Raw genomic sequence first — 20,364 nt, forward strand, 5'->3', positions numbered from 1 at the left:
AGAGTCTCAAGGGTGGGCACCTTACCTGGAGGGAACATGAGAATGGCCTGGGGCGATGAGTGGACTGGGAGCGAGTGGGTACGCTGCACAGAGCTGCGGCTCTGGCTGGGCATGCTGTTGCTGCCTCCGGGGTTGGCGAACCACAGGTTCTGCATGGCCATGGGAGACAGAGAGAGCAGGAGGTGAGTGGGGAAGAGGCCCAGACTTAGAGTGGTAGAGTTGGCAAGGGAGTCCTCTTCCCTCTAAACTGGGCCCAGACACAAAGAGAAGGACACACACATCTCAGGCACCACCACCCCAAAACCAGATGTGCCAGGCCCTCTCCTTCCAACCGGCTCACCTGTCGGCCCTGGCCCCCAAGGCTGGGGCTGGTGAGGGCATGTCGGGGGGAGATACCCCCAATGCCCGAGGGGCTCAGAAGGCCCATCCTACCAGGCGGAAGGGCCCGCGGAGGCATTGGGAACTGTCGCTGGGTCCGCCGGGCCACTCCCATCCCCACAGAGCCAGCTATGGGGAGTGAGTTGGAGCCAAATGCCCAGCTGTGAGAGAGCAGAAGGCAGGGTGTCAGTTTAGGTGGATGGGCCCCATCTCTTACTCATCTACCCCTATAACCCTCAGGCGCGGGACAGAACACAGATCTACTCTGTCCAAGTCCCTGCACAGTACGTTCTGTCTCCTCCTGCCCCAAGGGTACTCCCAGGATGGAGATGGGGAGTGTACAAAGGTTTCCTAGAGTCCAATCAAAGCAGCTCTCCTAACTTTAGTTCTCAATATTTCTGTTATTTGAGAAGGGACTTCAGAGCACTCTGCACACAGGTGAGAACAAGGGACAGGAAAGGGGCGGCTATCAGGACATGCACTGGTTTTGCCAGCTCAGCACTCTATTCTAGTGGTAGGAACACCCTGATTTTCTTTTCTTTTCTTTCTTTAAAAAAAATTTATCCAAGGTCTTCGTAGAGCAACATCCAGACTCCAGATCCAGCTGCCAGTAAGACCCTATTATGCTGTGGGTATTGGACACCCTGATTTTCTTATGGGGAAGTCTTCACTGGGTGACCTGTATAAGGTCACCCAGCGACTGAATGAACAGAACCAATTCCCAGCCCAGAACACAATCACCCCTCTAAGCACTATCTGTTAACCAACAAGGGTGTAGGGAAGGAAGGTCCCTGTGCCCTGGCCGCCTGCCCACCCTTTCTGCTGCCGGTAGTTCTGCATCTCTAGTGCGGCTTTGCGCGGGAAGGTCCGGAGGAGCTTCAGCACTTGCTGTTTCCAGGACAGCAGCCGTTTCTTCTGCGTCTCCGTGAAAGCCTAGAATCAGCGGGGGAAGGGGTGTGTGTGTGTGTGCTTCTTGCAGATCTGCTTTCTATCCATTTGCTCAAATATTTATCAACTGCCTGCCCTGTGCTGGGCAATGCTGGGACAAAGAGGTGACCTGTGCTCACGGAGCTTACAGTTTAGTTGGGGAGAAGACACATACACAATCATAACTGTGCTAAGTGCTGTGAGGAGAAGCACAGGAGGCATAAGAAACCTGATGTTATGAGGGCCGGTGAAGATATCCCTGAGATACAAACATCTGAACTGAGAGCTGAGGGACCAGTAGGAGGGAGGGGGGCTCAGCCTTCAGAGAAGATTATGTTTGAATCTGAGAAGGAGAGCTCAGGGCATCCACTGAACACAACGTGGGGGCGATGAGGGCTGGAGAGGTGGGCGGGGCTAGCCAGGCAGGACACTGTTGGCCACATAATGAATGTTGGTCTTGAGAGTGACTGGGCAGCCCTTCCCCTCTTGGAAGCCCTAGAGAAGGCCTTACCTCATGACTCAGGCACTTTTCGATGAGCTGGAGGTAACTGGTGATATTCTCCTCGTCTGGTCGGGACACCAGCAGCTGGGTGCATACTTGGGGACACAGGAAAGGGCAAGAGGTTAGCCCCCAGCATGCCCTCTGCCATGTTCCAGCTTCCCCAGCCACAGCTGGATGGCACAAAGAGTGGGTCAGGAAACTCATGCTTGATAAGTTAAGTACTAGCTATGTGCCAAGCACTGTACCTGGCTTATCACGAGACTATATAAAGTGCCAGTCATAGTGCAACGCAGATACAAAGTCAATGACACCTTTTCTCCTTTTAACTCTTGCAACAGTCTCATCAGTGTAGGCATTTTTAGCCTGAGGAGCCTGAGGAGCCTGAGGCTCAGAGGGGTTGAGTCACTTGTCCCAGGTCACACAGCTGAAAGAATATAGACCCAGGTGTAAAGTTGCCTATGCCATGCTGCTTTAAGAAAGGCCAAGCCCCCATTAAGAGCTTCACCATACCCAGCCGGTAGACTTCAGTTCCCTTTGAAAGAACCAATAGATTTGCCTTATCTGTTCATTGTTTACTATATGCAGTTTCACTAACACACTGTCTCATTTTCTGCTCAGGATAGAGACACTTTTGAGGGTAAGGGCTGTCTCCTACCATCAGCTTGGACACACCTGAGGGCAGGGGCCTTGTCATCCTTAGTCTTAGCCATTCTCTGCAGTGCTCTAGTCCCCAGGGTACTTTAAAAAGCTCTGCTCCCATCATTTAAATTAGATTTGACCCTTGATGCCTGGGTTCACTTGACTCCCTTCCCCAGAATTTCCTATTGGGCCCTGTATGATCTCACCTTTGCCCATCACCCGTGTAAACTGGCTGGGGATGTCTCCGTCGGCGACGGGAGCTGGGGCTGGCTCACTACCATCAGTGGAAGCTGGAGCTGGTGGAGCAGGGTAGCTCTCTGCAGCTGGAGGGTCCTTGGCCTCACTGCCCTTGTCTGTGCTGGGGTGAGCCAGGGGAGGCTCAGCACCTGGCAGCGGTGGCTCCCCCCGGCCCCCATCCTTGACAGCAGGGGTGGTGGCAGCGGCAGCAGCCACAGTGGCCTGGAGGACACTGTAGGCTTTGATGGGGGTGATGATGATCTGCTGTAGCTCCTGCAGAGCGTTTCGCAGATTCCCGCCTTCCAGCACATCCTGAGTGGGGAGGACACAGCCCAGGTCACATGCCAGCCCTCACAGCTATGTATAATGACTACAAAAGTGGGGTCAGACAGCCCTTGGAGAAAGTTGGCAGGACCCTGGGTTCCAGCACATAGAGAAGGCAGGTAAGGGCACTGTCAGAGCACACACATATACAGACACACAACTGTACACACACATTCTCTCTTTTCCCCTTCATGGTGGAATCCCATGGGGCCCAGGAGAAGGCAGGCTAATGCTGGGGCCTCAAGGTCCCACTGAGGATGGAACCAGATTCAGATCCAGAGATATGGACTGAGACTGGGGCTGGGAGGAGAGGGTAAAAATCAGAAGGCAAGTGGGAAGGAAAGGGAAAAAGGAATGCAAATCAAGGCAGGTACGGAAAGAGAGTGAGTGGACGAGAAAGAGAGATCATGCACATAGGGGAGACACTCTGTTCTACAAGAAAGAGCAGACAGAAATGGAAAAGTGCAATAGAAAAGAAGGGATTGAATCAACAGACAGATTCTGCAGATACACACCAGGAGAGACAGGGAGAAGAGCGCCTTATCTTAGCCACAGGCAAGTGAGCCCTGTGATCCGACTGACTTGCACTTGGTCCCCAGAGCCTGGCTCCCTAGGGCTGGGGAGGCCCTAAGGGGAGGCCACATGGGCAGCAAGACTGACCCAGAGCCTTCAGCCACTGGTACCGCTGAGCAGCCAGCTGGCCTTGGAGACGGGGATACCCGGTCCTCACCTTCTCTAGGGATTTGAGAACGCTCTGCCTCTCTCGCAACTTCTGGATACTCAGGGCTATCTTGTGGCGGGCACCTTTGGTGACATTCTGTGGTAGGAGCAGAAGGGGAGAGGGAGCTGGAAATGGGAGGTTGAGGTACTTGGGGTGCCCCAACAAGGCCCAAAGAGATGGAAAAGGTTTGTTTGGGCTGCAAGGGTAATGTCAAAATGGTGCTGCCCCCAACCCTGCCCTAATGGTCCCCTTAGCGTCACCTGAGACTCCAAGTGCTGCTCAGTCAGTGTCATCATCTCCTCGTAGCTCATCTGTGAGAAGAGGGCCGCATACTTGTGCAAGCGGAGGCTCTTGAGCCATGAGGGCACATCTGCAGAAAAGGAGGGAGGGCAGAAGGTCAGGAGTCTGGTCCTGGTGACAGCTGTGGGGAAGGACCAGGCATAAACCACAGACAGCCTTAAAAGCTGAAGTAAATTGGAAGAGGGTATGGAAAAGCCAAGTGTCCATAACCTGCTAATTCTTCTGCCCAGTCAGACCCTTCCAGGTGGCCTTCCCTGACCAGGACACCCGACCCTTCTGAGCTGCTCAGTTGGATATGTACTAGGATGACCTCTGATGTTTTTACAAGTATTCCTGGAACCTCTGTTCCATCAGTTACCTCTGTGTCCTGGCTTTCTTCTCAGACTCGGGTGTCTGAGGGCAGGGGCTTCTCTCCGATCAGACTGGGGCTTGTGAGGGTCTCTCTGCTCAGGCTTGAGCCCTAAGTGCAGGGACTGTCTAATCTCCTTCTCTGGGGGGGAGGGGAGGAATTGAGTTGGGGAGGGACAGGAAGGCAGGGTGGCAGCTCAAGGTCCCTTTAAATTCTGCAGAAGCCTCTGGAGGAGGGTCCTAGTGCTACCCTCCCCCATTGTACCTTTCATGCCACTGCCGTCCTCCTGGAAAGTGTTCCGGCTGGAGCCCTGCTCCTCCGTCTGCTCACTGCCAGAGGAGGCCACGCTGCTCTGGGGCGAGAGGGGTGCGTGGTCTGGTGTAGTGAAAGCAGCCCGGGCCCCAAGCTCCTCTGGACTTGGCCACTCACCAGGGGCCTGGGGGCTTGTGGGGATGAGTGACATGGAGCGCTTCAGCGGGCTGGGGTGGATTTGGCAGGGGAGACCTGGCCAGAGGTGGAGAGAGAGGCAAGAGGTCAGGCTTGGGGATCTGATCACAGGAGACCATGCCCCCACCCCCTCTCCCCGGGCAGTGCTATGGATGGCAGCTCAGCTGTAGAATCCAACAAGGGGAAAGGACCCTAGGGTCTGAGGGGAATCGCCTACCAGGTACTGATGGTTCCCTCATTTCCCCACACCCAACTGGTCAGCCAGCTGTCAGCCACTCCTCTGAACTCTCCATTTTCTCTGCTAGCACCCTGGACCAAGTCACTGGTATCCCTAGTAGGAGTTACTGCCACAGCCTCCTCATCGGTTTCTTGCCTTTGTTCTTGCCCCATATAGTCTATTCACCTCACAGCAGCCACACGGATCCTTTTTAAAATGCAAATCTGACCCAGTCAGTCCCTGATTAGATCCTACCTATAGCTTCCCTTCACACTGAGAATGAAATTCAAACTTTTCCACACACAGGTCCCTGTAGGCCGTGGGCCCTGCTTATCTCTGGCTTCTCACTGACGTCTCATCTCCCGTAGCTTACCCTTTTGGTTCAAGCCTTTCTAGCCTTTGCCCACCCCCACCCCCAATTTGTTCCTAGACACTTAATCTTGTTCCAGCCTCAGGACTTCTGCACTTGCTCCTCCTTCTTATCCTCCTGATCTTAGCAGTTGGTTCCTCCAGGTCTCATCTCAGGCAAGTATTACCTCTTCTGAGGCCTTCCCTGAACCCTCAATAGTAAGCAGCTGCCCCCCAACCAACCCTGGTTACTCTATCACATTACTCTATCTTTCTTACAGCACCTGTCACAACTTCAAGTGACCTTATCAATTATCTGTTCACTTGTTTATTAACTGTACGTTCCTACAAGATCTGTGACAGCAGGGACCTGTCCTGTCTTAAAACATCATTGTGTCCTTAGTCACCACAGTGGAGCCTTGATGACAAGAGGTTCTTCATAACTACTTGTAAAGCAATGAGTGAAGGACATAAAGTGCTTCCTCAACACCTCTGTTATTGGGCTCTATCACCTCCAAATGACTTTTTTCTGTACTGAGCCTGAATCAGGCCCTCTTCCGCAGGATGCTTCACATCCTCCATCCATCCCATTCTGGAGACAGGAAAAGGGATCCAACTTGATTTTTAACCATTCTCAGGACAGGGCAGGTTCCCAGGAGCTTCTAGACCTTTACATGTGCTACTCCCTCTCCTGAGCACACCATTGCCAGCCATGCTCACCTTTCTCCTGGCTCAAGTATGTCCTCTTCTGTGACTCCTTCCTCTGTGTTCCCTGGGCCCCTGTGCTGCTACCTCAAGCCCAGCACTTACTACCCCATTCACTAGCCTGCTTCACTAGACTCTGGGCTTGTGTAGGATGGCAGCAAGCCTACTCAATCATTTCTGCATCCCCCGACCAGGGTATGATACACAGGAGTGCCCAAAGTTTCACGGAGTCCAAAAGGAGGGGACCCACCATCCTAAGGGTGCCTCTGAGCTTGACACAGGAAATCTAGAAGTATCTCAAGTCAAAGAAAGAAAAAGAAATAAGCCAAAGAAGCCTCACCTTGAAGGTGAGAACACCGAGGCCCAGGGAACAGAAGTCCTTTGCCCCAGTTCCCATAGAGGTTGGAGGTAGAGACAGAAGAACCCCCACCTTGTTTCTGATGGAAAGGCTGGGATTCCTGCCAGTGCTACACTGATACTCAACCCTGGAAGGACGACCAGCCTGGGTATAGGCCCCAAAGCATCTTCCCTTATCTGTGGCAGTACCTATGCTCGTAGCCAGGAAGTCACCTGAGGGACAAGGCAGTGCACTGACCTACCCACTAAGGACACCCTCCACCCCTATCTGTGACCTCTAGGGTTCTTCTGGATGGGGCTCCTCCCAAGGCTCTGGACTCCCAGAAGAAGATGGCACCTTCTGAGTCCTGAGGGAGTGGGGAACCCTCAACACAGGACTTTTTTGGCCTGTCTTGGTGCCCCTGGCCTCCTCCTTCCTCCCTTTTCAGTCAAGGGGGCAGGCAAGGCTGAGAGGGCAGGAAGTTATCCTGATTGGAATGACTGTGCAGTTCCTGAGGAGCCCTGCTTGACCCTGCACTGGGGTGGAGGCTGGCCACAGCATGAGAACTATAAAAACAGGAATGCTGGTCAGAGATCCAGGGCCTCACACTCTCCAAGAAACCCTGGTCTGTCCTTGGCAGCACCCCAAACCCACCCTGCCTGCCCTTACAGGCCAATCCTTGCTCCCCACTCAAAAATATTTTAATGGCTTCCTGTTTCCTGCAACAGCTTAAAATTGAAATTGGAAAGCTTCATCCCACCCTTCAAGGCCCCCAGAATGTGGCCCTAACATACTGAGATCTGAGAATCAAGCAGACCTGAGATCAAATTCTGCCATCTATTAACTTCATGATCCTGGGCAAGTCACTTCATTTTCTCCCTCTGCCTCCATTTCCACATGAAGTCCTTGGCACAGGGGCAGGCACATGGTAAACATGAATATTTGCTACTGCTATTACTCATTTGAATCCCTGCACCTCTTTATCCCAGCCAGACTTGTCTGCATACTGTCCCCTCCTATTTGCCACCTCTATGCCTTCAATTCATGCTATGTCCTCTACCTGGAATGCCCAACTCCCTTCTCTCTTCTGGTTCAAATCCCCTATCCAACATTATTCCAGCGTGGTCTTTTAAAAGCTACTGTCCCCATCATGGAGGGGAAGAAATGAATGGGCACCCTGCATGGATGACCCGACCCCTTGATGAGGTCTGAGCATCTTCGGGAAGGTGACTTTTAGATGGAGGCAGTGTAGCAGAGTAGTAAAGAATATGAGCTGTGGAGCCAGACTGCCTGGATTTAAATTCTGGCTACACCACCATGGACAAGTGACTTTTCTGTGATTCAACCAATGAATTTACAGGTATAAACTTCTCGGAACAGCTACTGGCAAAGATTAAACACTGAATATATTTTAGTTAGAATTATCATTATTAATACATCCTCCCAATCTGGACTCAGGAACTGTCATGCTCCAAGACTGGAAAACAAGGTCCAAGACACCTTGGGTTGCTAAAGTTCCCGGAAATGCCCCTCTATTCCACTATCTTCCCTGATTCTTGCCAGCATCTGTGAGGGAGGCAGGTGACCAGGACATCCATATTCAACTGGGGAAAAAATGAAGCTCAGGGGTAACTGATGTGTACCTGGTACAACACAGCTAGGTACCAAAGACCCAGGGTTCACACCACCCACTGGCACAGATGACATTTCACGGTCACCCTCTCCCTCTCCTGGCCTGCTTTAACCAGTACCTGCTGAAGGGGGCTGGCTACCCTGAGGTTAAATCTTGGAAACCCCTTGCCTTGAATAAGTCAAGTCACCTTACTAAGCCTTGGAAATGCCACTCTTCCTTATCCTGTTCACTTCAACAGCTCACTGCAATACCAGCTCCTCCTGCTCACCCCAGTCTTTGGGGGTGCTTACTAAGCCCTTTTGAGACCACTTAGTTAGGACAATAGCATACTGGTCAGAGGCAAACGCTGGCATCAGATTGCCTGGGTCCAAACCTTGGCCAGTTCCACCACTTGTTCTGTGACCTTGAATACATGACTTCACCTCTTTTGAGTCTCAGTGCTCTCATCTGTAGAATGGGACTAATGATATGGCTGTGATGAGGATTAAATGAGATCATGTCTGGAAAGTGCTTATAAAAGAGTACCCAATACAGTCAGTGCTCAACAATGTTACCTACTATTATTAATGCCTTGTAGCATGCGTTACATCTTTATATGAACAGGCTTACAAATATACATTTCTCAGAAATGAGGCTGTAAGCTGGGGCCAGTTACAAAAATCCAGAATGTCTGAGCTGGAAGGGACCTCAAATTATGGTGATCAACTCAATGTCTTCAGAGGCCAGGCAGGTATTACACATGCCCAGAGTGTGGTGGTAGGGGCAGAAGCTGACTGGGACACATGTGCAGGGTCTAAAAGTAGTGACCAATATTCAACTCCATCTTATCATTGTCACCAGGAACACAGGCCTTGAGTTGTCAGATCTTTTGAATTTTCAAGAGAAGCTGAAATCTGGATTTTTAGGGGAAAATTCCCAACTCCTTATATTGGCAAATTTATTTAAAAGCGCAACAAAATGAAACCAAAGTTTTGTTGAGTTTGAGCTCAATAAAACATATCTGCAGGTCAGAAATAACTCTGGGAATGCCACTTCACAACCTCTGCACTGCCTCACAAAACTGAGGCCCAGAGAGGTTATGTGACTTGCTCAGGGCCACAGAGCGAGTAAACAGAGAACCCAGTCTGACCCTTTTCAAGTAAGCACGGTCTCCCAGGACTCCCACCTCCTCACCTGCGTTTGCGTTGCTCCCAATACTGTTGATGGCTGGCGGCACTGAGCTGGGTGGATGGAAGGGCACGTGTCCATTTTCCCGGGGTGGCTTGTCCTGCCAGCCTGGCCCTGCCTCCCCGGGGCCCAGCTCTGCAGGGCCTCCCCACTCATCCGAGCCCTGGCGCGAGTGGTAGGTAGGCTCAGGTCGGGTGCGGAAGCTGCCAGCCAGGCGCTCTTCCAAGTGGCTTAGCCAGAGGGCCAGCGCGTTGCGGTCCTCCAGTGTGGTGGCTGGGTGGATGAGGGCATAGGAGAGCAGCTGGCGGCTCTCCTCGATGAAGGCATTGCTCTCGATTGAGTAGGCCAGCACTTTCTGCAGCAGCCTCATGTACTCCGACTTGGCTTCCGTGTTGCCTGGCTGAAGCAGGGGTAGATGGGACAGCAGGAGGGACACCACCTTTTCTTTGGACTCCTGCTGCCACTGGCTGACGATGGCTACAGAGAGAACAAGAGGGAATGTCAGGGGAACAAGGGTGGGGGACTACTATAAAACTAGCAGAGGTCCCTACCGCCTATTCCCTCAGTTCCAATCTCCTTTCCCTTCCCCTTTCATGACCACGACCTTGTCCCTCATATAGGTGATATCTATACACTCACCCTGCTTTCAGAGTAATTTTTTCTGGTTCTACCACTTCTACTCTCAGAAACCTGCTGTGGCTCCTAATCAGTCCAACTTGCTACTCTGGAATCTGAGCTCCTCCTGCTGCCCCCAGGCCTGTTCTTGCTATCCCCACTTCATCTTCATGACCTCTACCCCCTTGCCCCTGACAATCAAAAAAGCTGCTTTCCTGACTTGGAGGACAATGGAATACAGTGGTTAAAAACTTGGGCTCTGGAATCAGATGGTCTGGACTCCTCAGCTTACTAGCTGGACCTGAACCTCACAGAGTACTGGTGTCCTCACCTGAAAAATTCTGAAGATAGTTAACATTACTCAATTTAAAGTGTTGCTCTGAGACTGAATGAGTTAACAGAGAATGGGAAGTGGCTTGGCATACAGAACATGTTTAATAAATGCTTTCTGTTGCTTTTTAAACGGGACATTCAGCCTTTAGTCTCCCCTTCCAATTCATCCCATACACCCAGATGGATTTATCTTCCTAAAGCACACCAGGATATCTTGTTCCTGACCAGAAGCTTACAGTGGCAACCAGCACCAACAGACTCAAGTTCAAGAGCTCCTAGTCCAACATCACCTTCACTTTCAGGGCACCCCTCCATCTCCATTCCTCCAGATGAAGACTCAGTTTAGGACACTCCCATCTTTCCCAGGGCTCTCTCCATGCCATATTCATCCAAGCTTCCACACGCAGGCTGAGATTCAACGTTTTAGCCTGCAACAGTCTCCTTCCTCTTATCCAAATTCTAAGTCTTTTACAGACTGCCTAAATCCAGCCTCCTCCAGAAAGCCTTCCCTGGCTACTCCATGTCATGAGGATCTGGTGACCTCTCCTTTATATCCCATGGTCTGAGGGCTTGTCTGTCCTATGAAGATGAGTGAAGTTTCTTCTCTCTACCCAGAAGTCAGCTCCCCAAGAGTAAGGCCCCAAGCAGGCCACACAATGGTGGCCTTGGGAAGGAACTGTTACAGGTCTGACTGTCCTTCCTGAAAACCTGTTACCACTTCCATGACTAGCTCAGTGGAGTGGAGGATGGCAGGTAATACTGATGGGGCAAGGGAAAAGGACAGAAATATCAAAACTTGAGAAAAGAAACAACCATCAAGGACTGAGGCCAACTCTGCCCTCACTCTTGGGCCATCGAGCTCTTATCTGTAGCAAAGGTGATGATTTTCAAACACCTAACAAACAGAGGTGAGCTACTGGGCTATTTGTGAGGTCCTGGAAAGGGACAAAGGAGCTGACTCTAACCAAACAGAACTAGGACTCCAGAGAGGTGGATGAGGAAAAGGAACTGGGAGAGATATCGCTATGTCTCTCCTCTCCTACTTATTGATTATGTGACTCTGGGCAAATGTGATCACTTCACTGAGCTCTACTTTCTCTATCTGTAAAGTGGGGCTCAGAATCATTCCTACCTGGCATGGTTGCTACAAGACCATGGCACAAAGTAAGTACTGGGTAAACATCAGCTATCACTCCTAACACCATGGTTATTATATCTTACAGTGGCTCCTTCCTTTCAAATACCTACAGATTCTAAAGGCACAAGCCAACTCTTGGACCAGGAAACAGAGAGGCTGTGAATGAGCATATACATAAGGAGAGCCTCAGAATTCCAGGCATCTGGATTTCAAGCAAGCCCTGATCTGGACCCCTCTGCCTCTGACGGTGTCTCAATCCAACTGCCTTAAGACTTAACATTCGAAGGACCTCTGGTCTCCTCTGCGCACACTATAGGTGAGACACCTGGCCACTGGGAGCCTTGCATAAGAACCTGAGAAATACCTTTTTCACACATCTCTTTCTCTTAAGGACCTGTTTGGAAATCTATGGCCTGGGAATTCACATAAATTTCTAATTCTTACATCTGTAGCTCTAAGAAAATAAATCACATACAACTCCCAACTCCTGGCCATATTTTCTTGGCCTGGGCTTCACTGTCCCAAGCTTCTAGGCATTCATCTATTTGTCTAGAGTCATCAATTTGTGCAATGCCCATAGTACTAGCCAAAATAGAACCAGTAGTAATACTACACAATAGTAATAATGAGCATTTACTATGCATAGACACATGCTAAGAACATGATCATTTTTTATCCTCACTTCAACCTTGTTTTTTTAGCACCCCCATCTTGCAGATGAGGAAATAGATTTGGGAAGGTTAAGTCACTCACCCAAAGTAACAGAGCCAAGATCTGAACCCAGGTCCGTCTGCCTCCACAATTGGGAAAAACTTTTAGCCACAATCCTCTATTCTCTCTCCAATGCCACGTATCTTCTTCCTCAGTCCCTGGCTTTCCAGATCCCTTTGAGGACCTGCCACTCAAGGCTAGGAAGCCTGATCCTCTCCATTCATCTTCTCCTAAACCAGCTCCTCACGACCACAGAGCTGTCTCTTAGGTCATCTCTATATCTAAAGAGCTTCCCATGGTGGGACAATCCTTCCTGACTTCAGGAAGCCTTCACCTTTCACGCTGTTCCACCTCCATATGTCACTGGATCACATGGGAAGGAATTCACTGGTACCCCATTTCCCTGACTTAGTCCCTGAGTTTTCAGTTTTTGATGAGAAGGTAGAAGAAATATAGTGTTTAGATTAGGAACAGAAACTCAAGGACTTGCACCCCAGCTGTATTGTGCAGTTGCCTCGGCAATGTTTCCTCCTTTGTAAAAGAGGGATTGCAGGGCTGCTGAGAGGATTTAGGCAGACAATGCATGTAAAACACCTGACAGAGTCTGTCCACAGTAAGCACTCAGTATGTGATTCAATGATTGGTGTTTTTCTCCCTTCCCCTCCAGCAGAGTCGACTACCCCTTTAGCCCTACCCTGATGCCCTCAATCGCTGTTGTTTTGGCCTTGCAGGGTAGCTCTGGGACATAGAGAAGCCTTGTCTAGTCCCTCCCCCACCCCAGAGTACTGCCAGGACCCCAGGGCTAAGGGACACAGCTTCTCCTCTGGTACTGCCAGGGGATGTGACAGAATAGCCCCAAGGACTGGGCTCAATGAAGGACCTTGTTCTACTGCAGAGAAAGGGGAGAGTTTGGGACGAATGGAGGCTGACCCTAGAAAAATGTGTGTTCATGTATCTGTGAGGTGGTGTGCTGGGGAGGGCGGGCCTCCATGATTGGGAAGCATCAGTGAGCACTGGAATTGGTCCAAGGAATCTGCACAGCCTCAGTCCCCTTGGGGTGAGCCCAGCTGGGGCTGCAGATGATGGGTGGGGATGGAACTTCTAGTTTCCTGCCCAGATTAGAAAAGTCTGGCCCAGAGTTGAGGCACAGCAGAGGCCCAATGAATACCTGCACAATTGAACCCAGATGGCCTCCTGGAAGGTAGTGGTGTCTGTGTGTGTCCTCTCTAGGATCCCTTGACCTCAGGTCACCCTGTCTTATATCCTAGCAGAGCATACTGAGTAAGCGCACAAGTCAGCAGGCAAATTTGCCTGGATTCAAAATCCAGCTCTGCCTCCACGACCTAGGTCAATATAACTGTGGGCCAGTCCTTTAACCTCTCTGAGCCTTGGTCTCCTCTTTTGTACACTGGGGATAGTAAAAGCCCCTACAGCATAGTTAGTTGTAAAGATTCAATAAGAGAATCCTGCAAAGAACCTGACATGTGTTAAGCCCTCCACGAATTCTAACTATTATTGTCCTTGTTCCTGGTTTAAGATCTAGAGCCCATGCTATTTCTGGGCTGGAGGGAGCAATTCACATAGGGCACATCTGGGCCTCCCCCTGCAGATTACCGACAGGGGTGGGGAATTTTATGCAGTTGTTTACCAAAAACAGACACATCTCCAGTTCCTCTGAGCTAGAGACACAACAAGCAATGATGAAATTCCGGAGGTGGGCGGGTGGGGGACGGGACTGGGGAATGCCATGACGCCAGTGACTGCTTCTCACCAAGCTGCAAATCTGGACTCCAGAGGACGAGGGAGACTGTGAATATGAGTGCTCTCCTTAGCCAGGTGACCAGAGTTAAGTGGGTCATGACCCTGGGTCCTGGCAAGTCACAGGAGCCAATATATACCTTGGAGACTGCCATAAGAGCAAACCCATTTTTATGTGCTGGGCTGTTGCAACAAGTGTGGCAGCCTGAGGCACCAGTCAGAGGGGCTGGGGTTTGGCTCCAAACATGCCTTTCTATGCCTCATCCCAGCTCGCACAAACAGGGGAGGGCTAGGGGGCTCACATTTTTGTTTGATGAACTATGTCAGTAGAGCTTGGAAGGGGAGGGTGGAGGCATCAGAGTTGAGCTCGGGTGACTCACTGAGACACAGCACCCTCTTGACCTCAGTTTCCCCACCCAGACTCAGTAAGCCAGAGAGGGAGGCTTAAACCTGCTGGATACAGGGACTCTGACTCAGAGGATAGAAGGAGGGAAGAAATACAGGAAATGTGGTTCAGGAAGCTATAGGACCAGAGAGGCAAGGGGATTTCAGCTTCCCTGACTCCACCCTTCTGGCCCACATCAGCATCAAGAAGGGAAGAAGAGGGTTAGGATCACTGTTAGAGCTCCAAGCAGGCAGGGAAGGCACTGAGAGAAGGAATGGGGATAATGACAAAGGGAAACCTGCGGCTTCTCTTTTCCTGTTCCAGAGACCCTTGGGGTGTTGCTTTTCTGTTCCCAGGTGTTGTCTCAGATTTGGCTTCCATGCAGCTAACACTGGCTGCCTGGGCCGGGGAACTTCGCTACCCTCTCTGAGCTGCTTCAGAGGAAGGGACAGCACAGACCAGAGCCCTCTTCCACACCCCAACTTTCCACTCACAGTAGATCACAGGACAGTACCCTCACCACCTTCCTGGCCCACTCAGAACCAATGTTAGCATCATGACCAGTACTTCTCCACTGGATCAACACAAGAGCCAAACAGCTTAAAAAACACCAGAATCTCTGGAGATAGGACCCAAACCTCAGATCGAGCCCTTTGCACTCCATGCTCTTTCTGAGGAGATGGGCAGGTGGGCAGCTCTGACCCAGACTCAAATCTGAGCCCAGGGTCTCCCTGGGAGAACTGAAGGAAGGAGCAGTTGGGTGGGTGGGACATGGAGTACAAACCCAGAAAAAGACAAAGGATCTGCCTCACTGTTCAGCCTTCCTGGCCTGAAGGGATCTGAAAAGCTGAAGAAGAGCTTCAGATCCTGTATCAGGCAACTCTTATTCAGGAATTGGTGGACCAACTAAGATTCAGTCTGTAGGTAAGTGTACATCTTGGTGGGGAGGACACAGAGATTCTCTGAGGGACCAATCCTATAAAATACTAAGAATTATTCCTATAGAAGAATGTGCTGGGACCCCTAACAAAGAAAGTAATATGCTTGGCTGTGGCTCTGCCTTCTTTGGTGCATTATTTCAGAGCCCAGGAGGCACTTAGAGAGTATCTAGAACAATCTCCTCACTGTCTAGATGTGAATCCTAGGACCCAAGAGGGATAGGGCTGGCCCAGGTCACAAGAGGTGTTAGTGGCAGAGCTGGATCTAGAACTCCTGGGTGTCCCATGACAAATGAATCATCTAGCAGAGCATCATCTCTCAAGCTGCCTGGTCAGCAGAAGAACCTTGGTGCTCATTGCCAGGCCTCTCCTCTCAGGATTCTGATTTGGCGGGTATGGGCTGGGGGCCCAGGAATCTGACTTTCTCTCACCAGGTGATTCTGACGACGCAAAATGGGGTAACACAACGGGATGGGAAAGCCATAATAAACAGAAGAGTTAAAATGGAGGATGCAGAACTCCTTCCACAAGGCAAGCCCCCAAGCCCAGGAAGCAGCTCCTTTCTTCACAAGTAAGACAGGGCGGCTGCTCTACTTGAGGGTAGGAATGAGACAGGAGACATAGGCCTCCTTAGTCTTGGAGCCCACATGTCTCCTAGGGAAGAGGCATTTAAGGCCCTATAGAATTAACCTCTGTGATCACTTCCCTCTCCAGCCATACTTTACTCTAATCCTGGCAGGCTTCCTACTGATTCTGGAACATACCACGACTCTCCCTCTCTTTCCCCTTTCTAAGTTTTCCCTAACTCTCCATCCACCTAAGTATCAGCTTGCTTTATTCTCACCATCTGACATGGGGCTGTAGCTAAAGACCTTGATTCATATATTCACTCATTAGTCAAGTCATTCCACAGCAATTCTCAAAGACAAGCCTTATCCCCAATATCTCAATGTAAACCGTCTGGGATGGTCCTCAGTATAAAGTGTACCAAGTCTTTGAAGGGCAACATGGTAACAAAAAATATTTTAAATGTGCATAACTTCAAACTAGCAGTCCCACAAAAATTCTAAGAATTTACCTTAGAGATCCTTAAAGGGTACTCATTATAGCACTCCTTATAAGAACACACCATGCAGTACAGCCTACTGATCAAGAGCAAGAACTCTGAAGTCAAATTCCAGCTCCACCTCTGACTAGCTGTACGACCCAGGGCAAGTCACTAGTCTCTGCAGACTTCAGTTTCATTTGTAAAATGGGGGATTGTACGACCTTCCTTATAGAGCTGTTCTGAGGGTTATGAGTAATAAAGGTAAAGCACTGCTTGCTACACAGGTCAGGCTCTCTGTTACCTATTCTTACCATCAAGCAGCCGTTAACAACGAGGTACATATGTATGTGCCAAATATGGAATGATCTTCAAGTAATACTGTTCAGTGAAAAAAGCAAATTGGTTAATATGGATGATATTCTGCTGAGTTAAAACAACCAAAAATGAAAAAGCTGGAAGGAGAACATGTATGTACTCACATGTGTACAGAGTATCTCATAAGACATACACAAACTGGGAACATGGAAGTCTGGAAGGGAGACCCCACTTTTCACCTTTCATATGGTTTGATTTCTGGCAAATTTTGAAAGCAAAAGCAAAAACTAAAAATGCTCTAATAAACAGCAGTACCAGTGTGATTCTGACATACAGCCAAGATTGGCACTCAGTGCTCATCCAACTGTCTGCTCAGGATGGGGTGGTGGTGATGTGTAAGACACTGGCCTGCCACAAAGGAGCCCCCACTCTGGGGATGCAGACATACCACAACCACAGAGAGCAGAGGGGAGCTCTTCCTGGTGGGGAGGATGGGAGAGTTGTGAAACGGTTGAGCGCTGAGCCTGCTGTAGCTAAGGTGGGTCACTGCTGCTCACTGTCTATCAGACAGGGACTTAAGTGGATGTGACTCCTGGCCTAAGGAACTGTCTTCCCCCACAACCATGGTGCTTCTGTGATGTATACATAAAGATTTAGAAAAATAAAGACGACTGTTGCTAAGGCAAATGTACCTGGGAAGATGAGGGAAGCCAGGCAACTCTGTGGGTCCCCAGGACCTAAGCCTAGCAGCCCATGCTGATTTCCTTACCTAAAAAATGGGGACAGTTTCACTACTTATCTCATGGGATTGTTGTGAACACTAAACGAGCTACCGACAATAAAAACAACCAACATTTATTGAGTATTTACTACATGCCAAGCACTGTTCTCAGAGCTCACAATTAACCTAGAAGGTAAGCACAGGTATCATCTTGATTTTAAAGATGAGGAAACCAAGGCTCAGAATGGTTAAGATACTTGGTTATACGGTAAGTGACAGAACTGAGATTTAAACCTAAAAGTCTGACTCTAGAGCCACCGAAAAATACTGCTTTCAAAGTTGCTATATAAGTGAAGCCAGTACTTGGCTTGTAGAGGCTCACTGTGAACTGTTATCATGGGGAAGAAGGTGGGAAAGGTTTGGAAACATTCTCCATGAGGTCCCTGGGTCCCTTCCCCAGCTAGCTTTCAGGTGCACATTAACTCGCCCTCTTCTTTGGCCTCCATCTCTCCCACCTGTCACCAAGGTCAACAGCTCTCCATCCAGCCTTGTGGAGGCCCAGAAGGTCAGAATGGCTTCAGCGATGCCCCTGGAAATGGTTCTCTGGACTGACTTCTGTCTACACCTGGGGCCCTAGAGAGAGGTTCTAGAGAACCCTAGCTCATCTATCCTAATGCCAACCTCATGGGATAGAAAGCACTTCTCTACTTGAGTGCTCAGGGAGCTGATGTGGATTATATCTAAATTCAAAACTCTCTTCAAGCTGTTTATACCTTAAGTCCAACCTACCTTTGGAGGGGTAAAGAATAGTATAAGATGACTTGTGAATTTTGGAAGAGTTCTAAAATTCCCTCCTAGCTCTGATGTCCTAGAGCTTGAGAAATGAATTAATGCTCATTTTTCATCCCCCTTTCATAGGTAATGATTTCAGCCTGTTCCTTTCAGCTGCCCAGACACGCCATGCTATGTAATCTTTCCTCTGCTATGAGTAGTTTCCAGTTTGCACTACACTCCCCCAGAAGTCCCCCACTCCATGCCTGAGGATATTTGGCAACAAAGCCCCAGGAGAGCCATCATGATGACTTGGGAGGTCAGGGACTCCCCACCCACTAGAGCCCACATTTCTTATCACCATTGTTGGGTAGGCCTCCTCAGCCACCTGTTCCTGTTCCAGATCTCCCTCCTGCTGTGTTCCCATCTCTAGGGGTGGAGACTCACCAGCACTGTTGGCCTCTGACTCCAGCAGGTGAATGTCATTGCAGTCCGCCAGCGAGTGCTCCAGGCAGAGCTGCAGGAAGCGGGCCTGGGTGCGGGTGACCCGCTTCAGAAGCGACAGCAGGGCCACTGTCTGTTCACACTCATTCCAGCCCTTGAACCAGCCAGCAAGGATGCCCACCTGGTCTCGGAACATCATGGTGCCGGGCCTGGGGCCAGGGTTGGGGGGACGGCGGTGGTGAGGGCCAGCGCCGTCACATGGTCTCGGCTCCGGACTCCTGTTACCTCTCCCCTGAGGACCAGGGTTTGAGGATGTTCCCTGGCGTGGTGGCAATGGGTGGTGAGGGGAGGAGGACACCTGCTCACATTGGGGGAGGTCTTGGTCCAGCCACGCCTCTCCAGGCTCCTGGAAAAGGAAGCAAGGGAGTCAGATAGAATGAAAGGGCTAGAACTAGCCTGGTGAGTGTGGGTTGAGGGGGTAAGGAGGCCTCATGCCTTCCTCTTTCAGGGTATCTGCTTTGCTGAGTTCCTAGGAGAAAGATGAAGCCAACATGAGATACTAAACCAACTCTCTCCTCCAATCAACAGATCCAGAGAAAAGGCTTGACTGGGACTCAGAGACCTAGACTAAGAAGATGCTGCCCCTCCAGCCTCGCTGTCACAGGGCCAAAAGAAGTGGATTTAAAGCAGAGTTAGTTGGTAAGATTTTTTTAGAAACAGGAAATAGGAGAGGCTGCACACTATGGGAAGAATTCTAAATTAATGAAGACCTGGCCCCAGGTGACATGACTAAGCAGACATGTGACCCTGAGCACATGCCCTGACCCTGCTGGTCTCTGGCCACCTCCTCCAGGGGGTTGGACAGAGTGACTGCTCGCCTGCTGAAAGGACCTTATGGGCTCTTTGCATTATTTCAAGCTAAGATGCACAAAGCTAGGATATGAGTGGGTGGTGAGGTAGTGACCCTACTGCAGATCTCAGGTATGTGGATAGCTACCTGGTCAGTAATTGTCTGGGTGCCTAAGGGTAGGGGCATGGATAGAGGCCTTTTCAAAGATCTCCAACAGGCTGGAAGGATCTCGTCTCCTCCAACCCAGCTCTCCCACTCTGATCTAAGATCCCACCTATCTCTGCTCTGAAGTGAATCCCTCCCAGCCTTCTTCCTCATTCCCATGAAGGCTACTTCTGACCTAAGCCCTTTGGACTGGGAAGTCTCCTTGGCTCCCAGAGATGCCAGACTGTCATCCAGACTCCAAAGAGCCAAGAGGATGCCAACCTGAGAAGGGGACACATCAAATGTCAAAACCTCCCAAGCAAGAAGGTGTCCAAATTCCTCTCTTAGGTAGGAACTACACAGGAGCTGTGTCAACCGGGCAGACAACAGGCCTATTCTTCAGCTGACTGTTTTCTGGACAGTACTCTGAAGTCTTTTTCTAAGTTTCTCCAGCTCCAGGTCTCCACTCACATTTCCCTTGTCTGTCTCTCTTACAACCAGTACCCTTGGCTCTATCCCCAAACCACATTCGGCTCCATTCCCCTCTGGCTGCCAAGAGGACTGAGAACTCCATACAAAGACCTATTGAACTTGCTGGGCTCAGGTCTCAGGCAGCTACTGACATCTCCCTGAAGTTCCATGCTCCTGCTGAGGAGGGCTGTGAGATACACCTAACGATGGCTGTGATTCACCTCATAGATCCTCAGTGGGACATCTGAAGAGAGCAAACTCGCCTGGCTGTTAATCCCTTTGGCTATAACAAGGAAAAGCGTGGGGGAAAATGAAGTCTTGCTCCAAGTTAAACAAGTTTCCCAGAAATCTTTTAAAAAGGGAACTCAAAATAAATAAATACATAAATAAAATAAAAAATAAAAAGGAAACTCAAATGTTGCCTCCCTGGCTTAAAATCCTCCAATGACTTCCCACTGCACTTAAATAAAATGCCTACAGGACCCCCTGCA

General features: G+C 50.1%; 1 protein-coding gene across 2 annotated transcripts in view; it reads right to left on the reverse strand.

Moving 5' to 3' along the window:
* SAMD4B (sterile alpha motif domain containing 4B) overlaps positions 1–20,364 on the reverse strand; it is a 35,654-nt gene that overhangs the window by 4,264 nt on the left and 11,026 nt on the right. The window contains exons 2-11 of one of the 2 annotated variants that reach the window (XM_072967092.1): positions 18,590–18,814; positions 9,238–9,708; positions 4,642–4,881; positions 3,989–4,098; positions 3,738–3,824; positions 2,653–2,995; positions 1,817–1,902; positions 1,193–1,311; positions 341–539; positions 26–149 (exon numbers count right to left, since the gene is read on the reverse strand). In XM_072967092.1, the coding sequence (XP_072823193.1) occupies positions 26–149; positions 341–539; positions 1,193–1,311; positions 1,817–1,902; positions 2,653–2,995; positions 3,738–3,824; positions 3,989–4,098; positions 4,642–4,881; positions 9,238–9,601 (1,672 nt within the window). In that variant the 5' untranslated portion in view covers positions 9,602–9,708; positions 18,590–18,814. Of the gene's footprint in view, positions 1–25; positions 150–340; positions 540–1,192; positions 1,312–1,816; positions 1,903–2,652; positions 2,996–3,737; positions 3,825–3,988; positions 4,099–4,641; positions 4,882–9,237; positions 9,709–18,411; positions 18,815–20,364 lie in introns of both variants that reach the window. The other variant, XM_072967091.1, reaches the window with a different exon arrangement.

Source organism: Vicugna pacos, chromosome 9 (assembly GCF_048564905.1).
Source record: "Vicugna pacos chromosome 9, VicPac4, whole genome shotgun sequence".
Lineage (NCBI taxonomy): Eukaryota > Metazoa > Chordata > Mammalia > Artiodactyla > Camelidae > Vicugna > Vicugna pacos.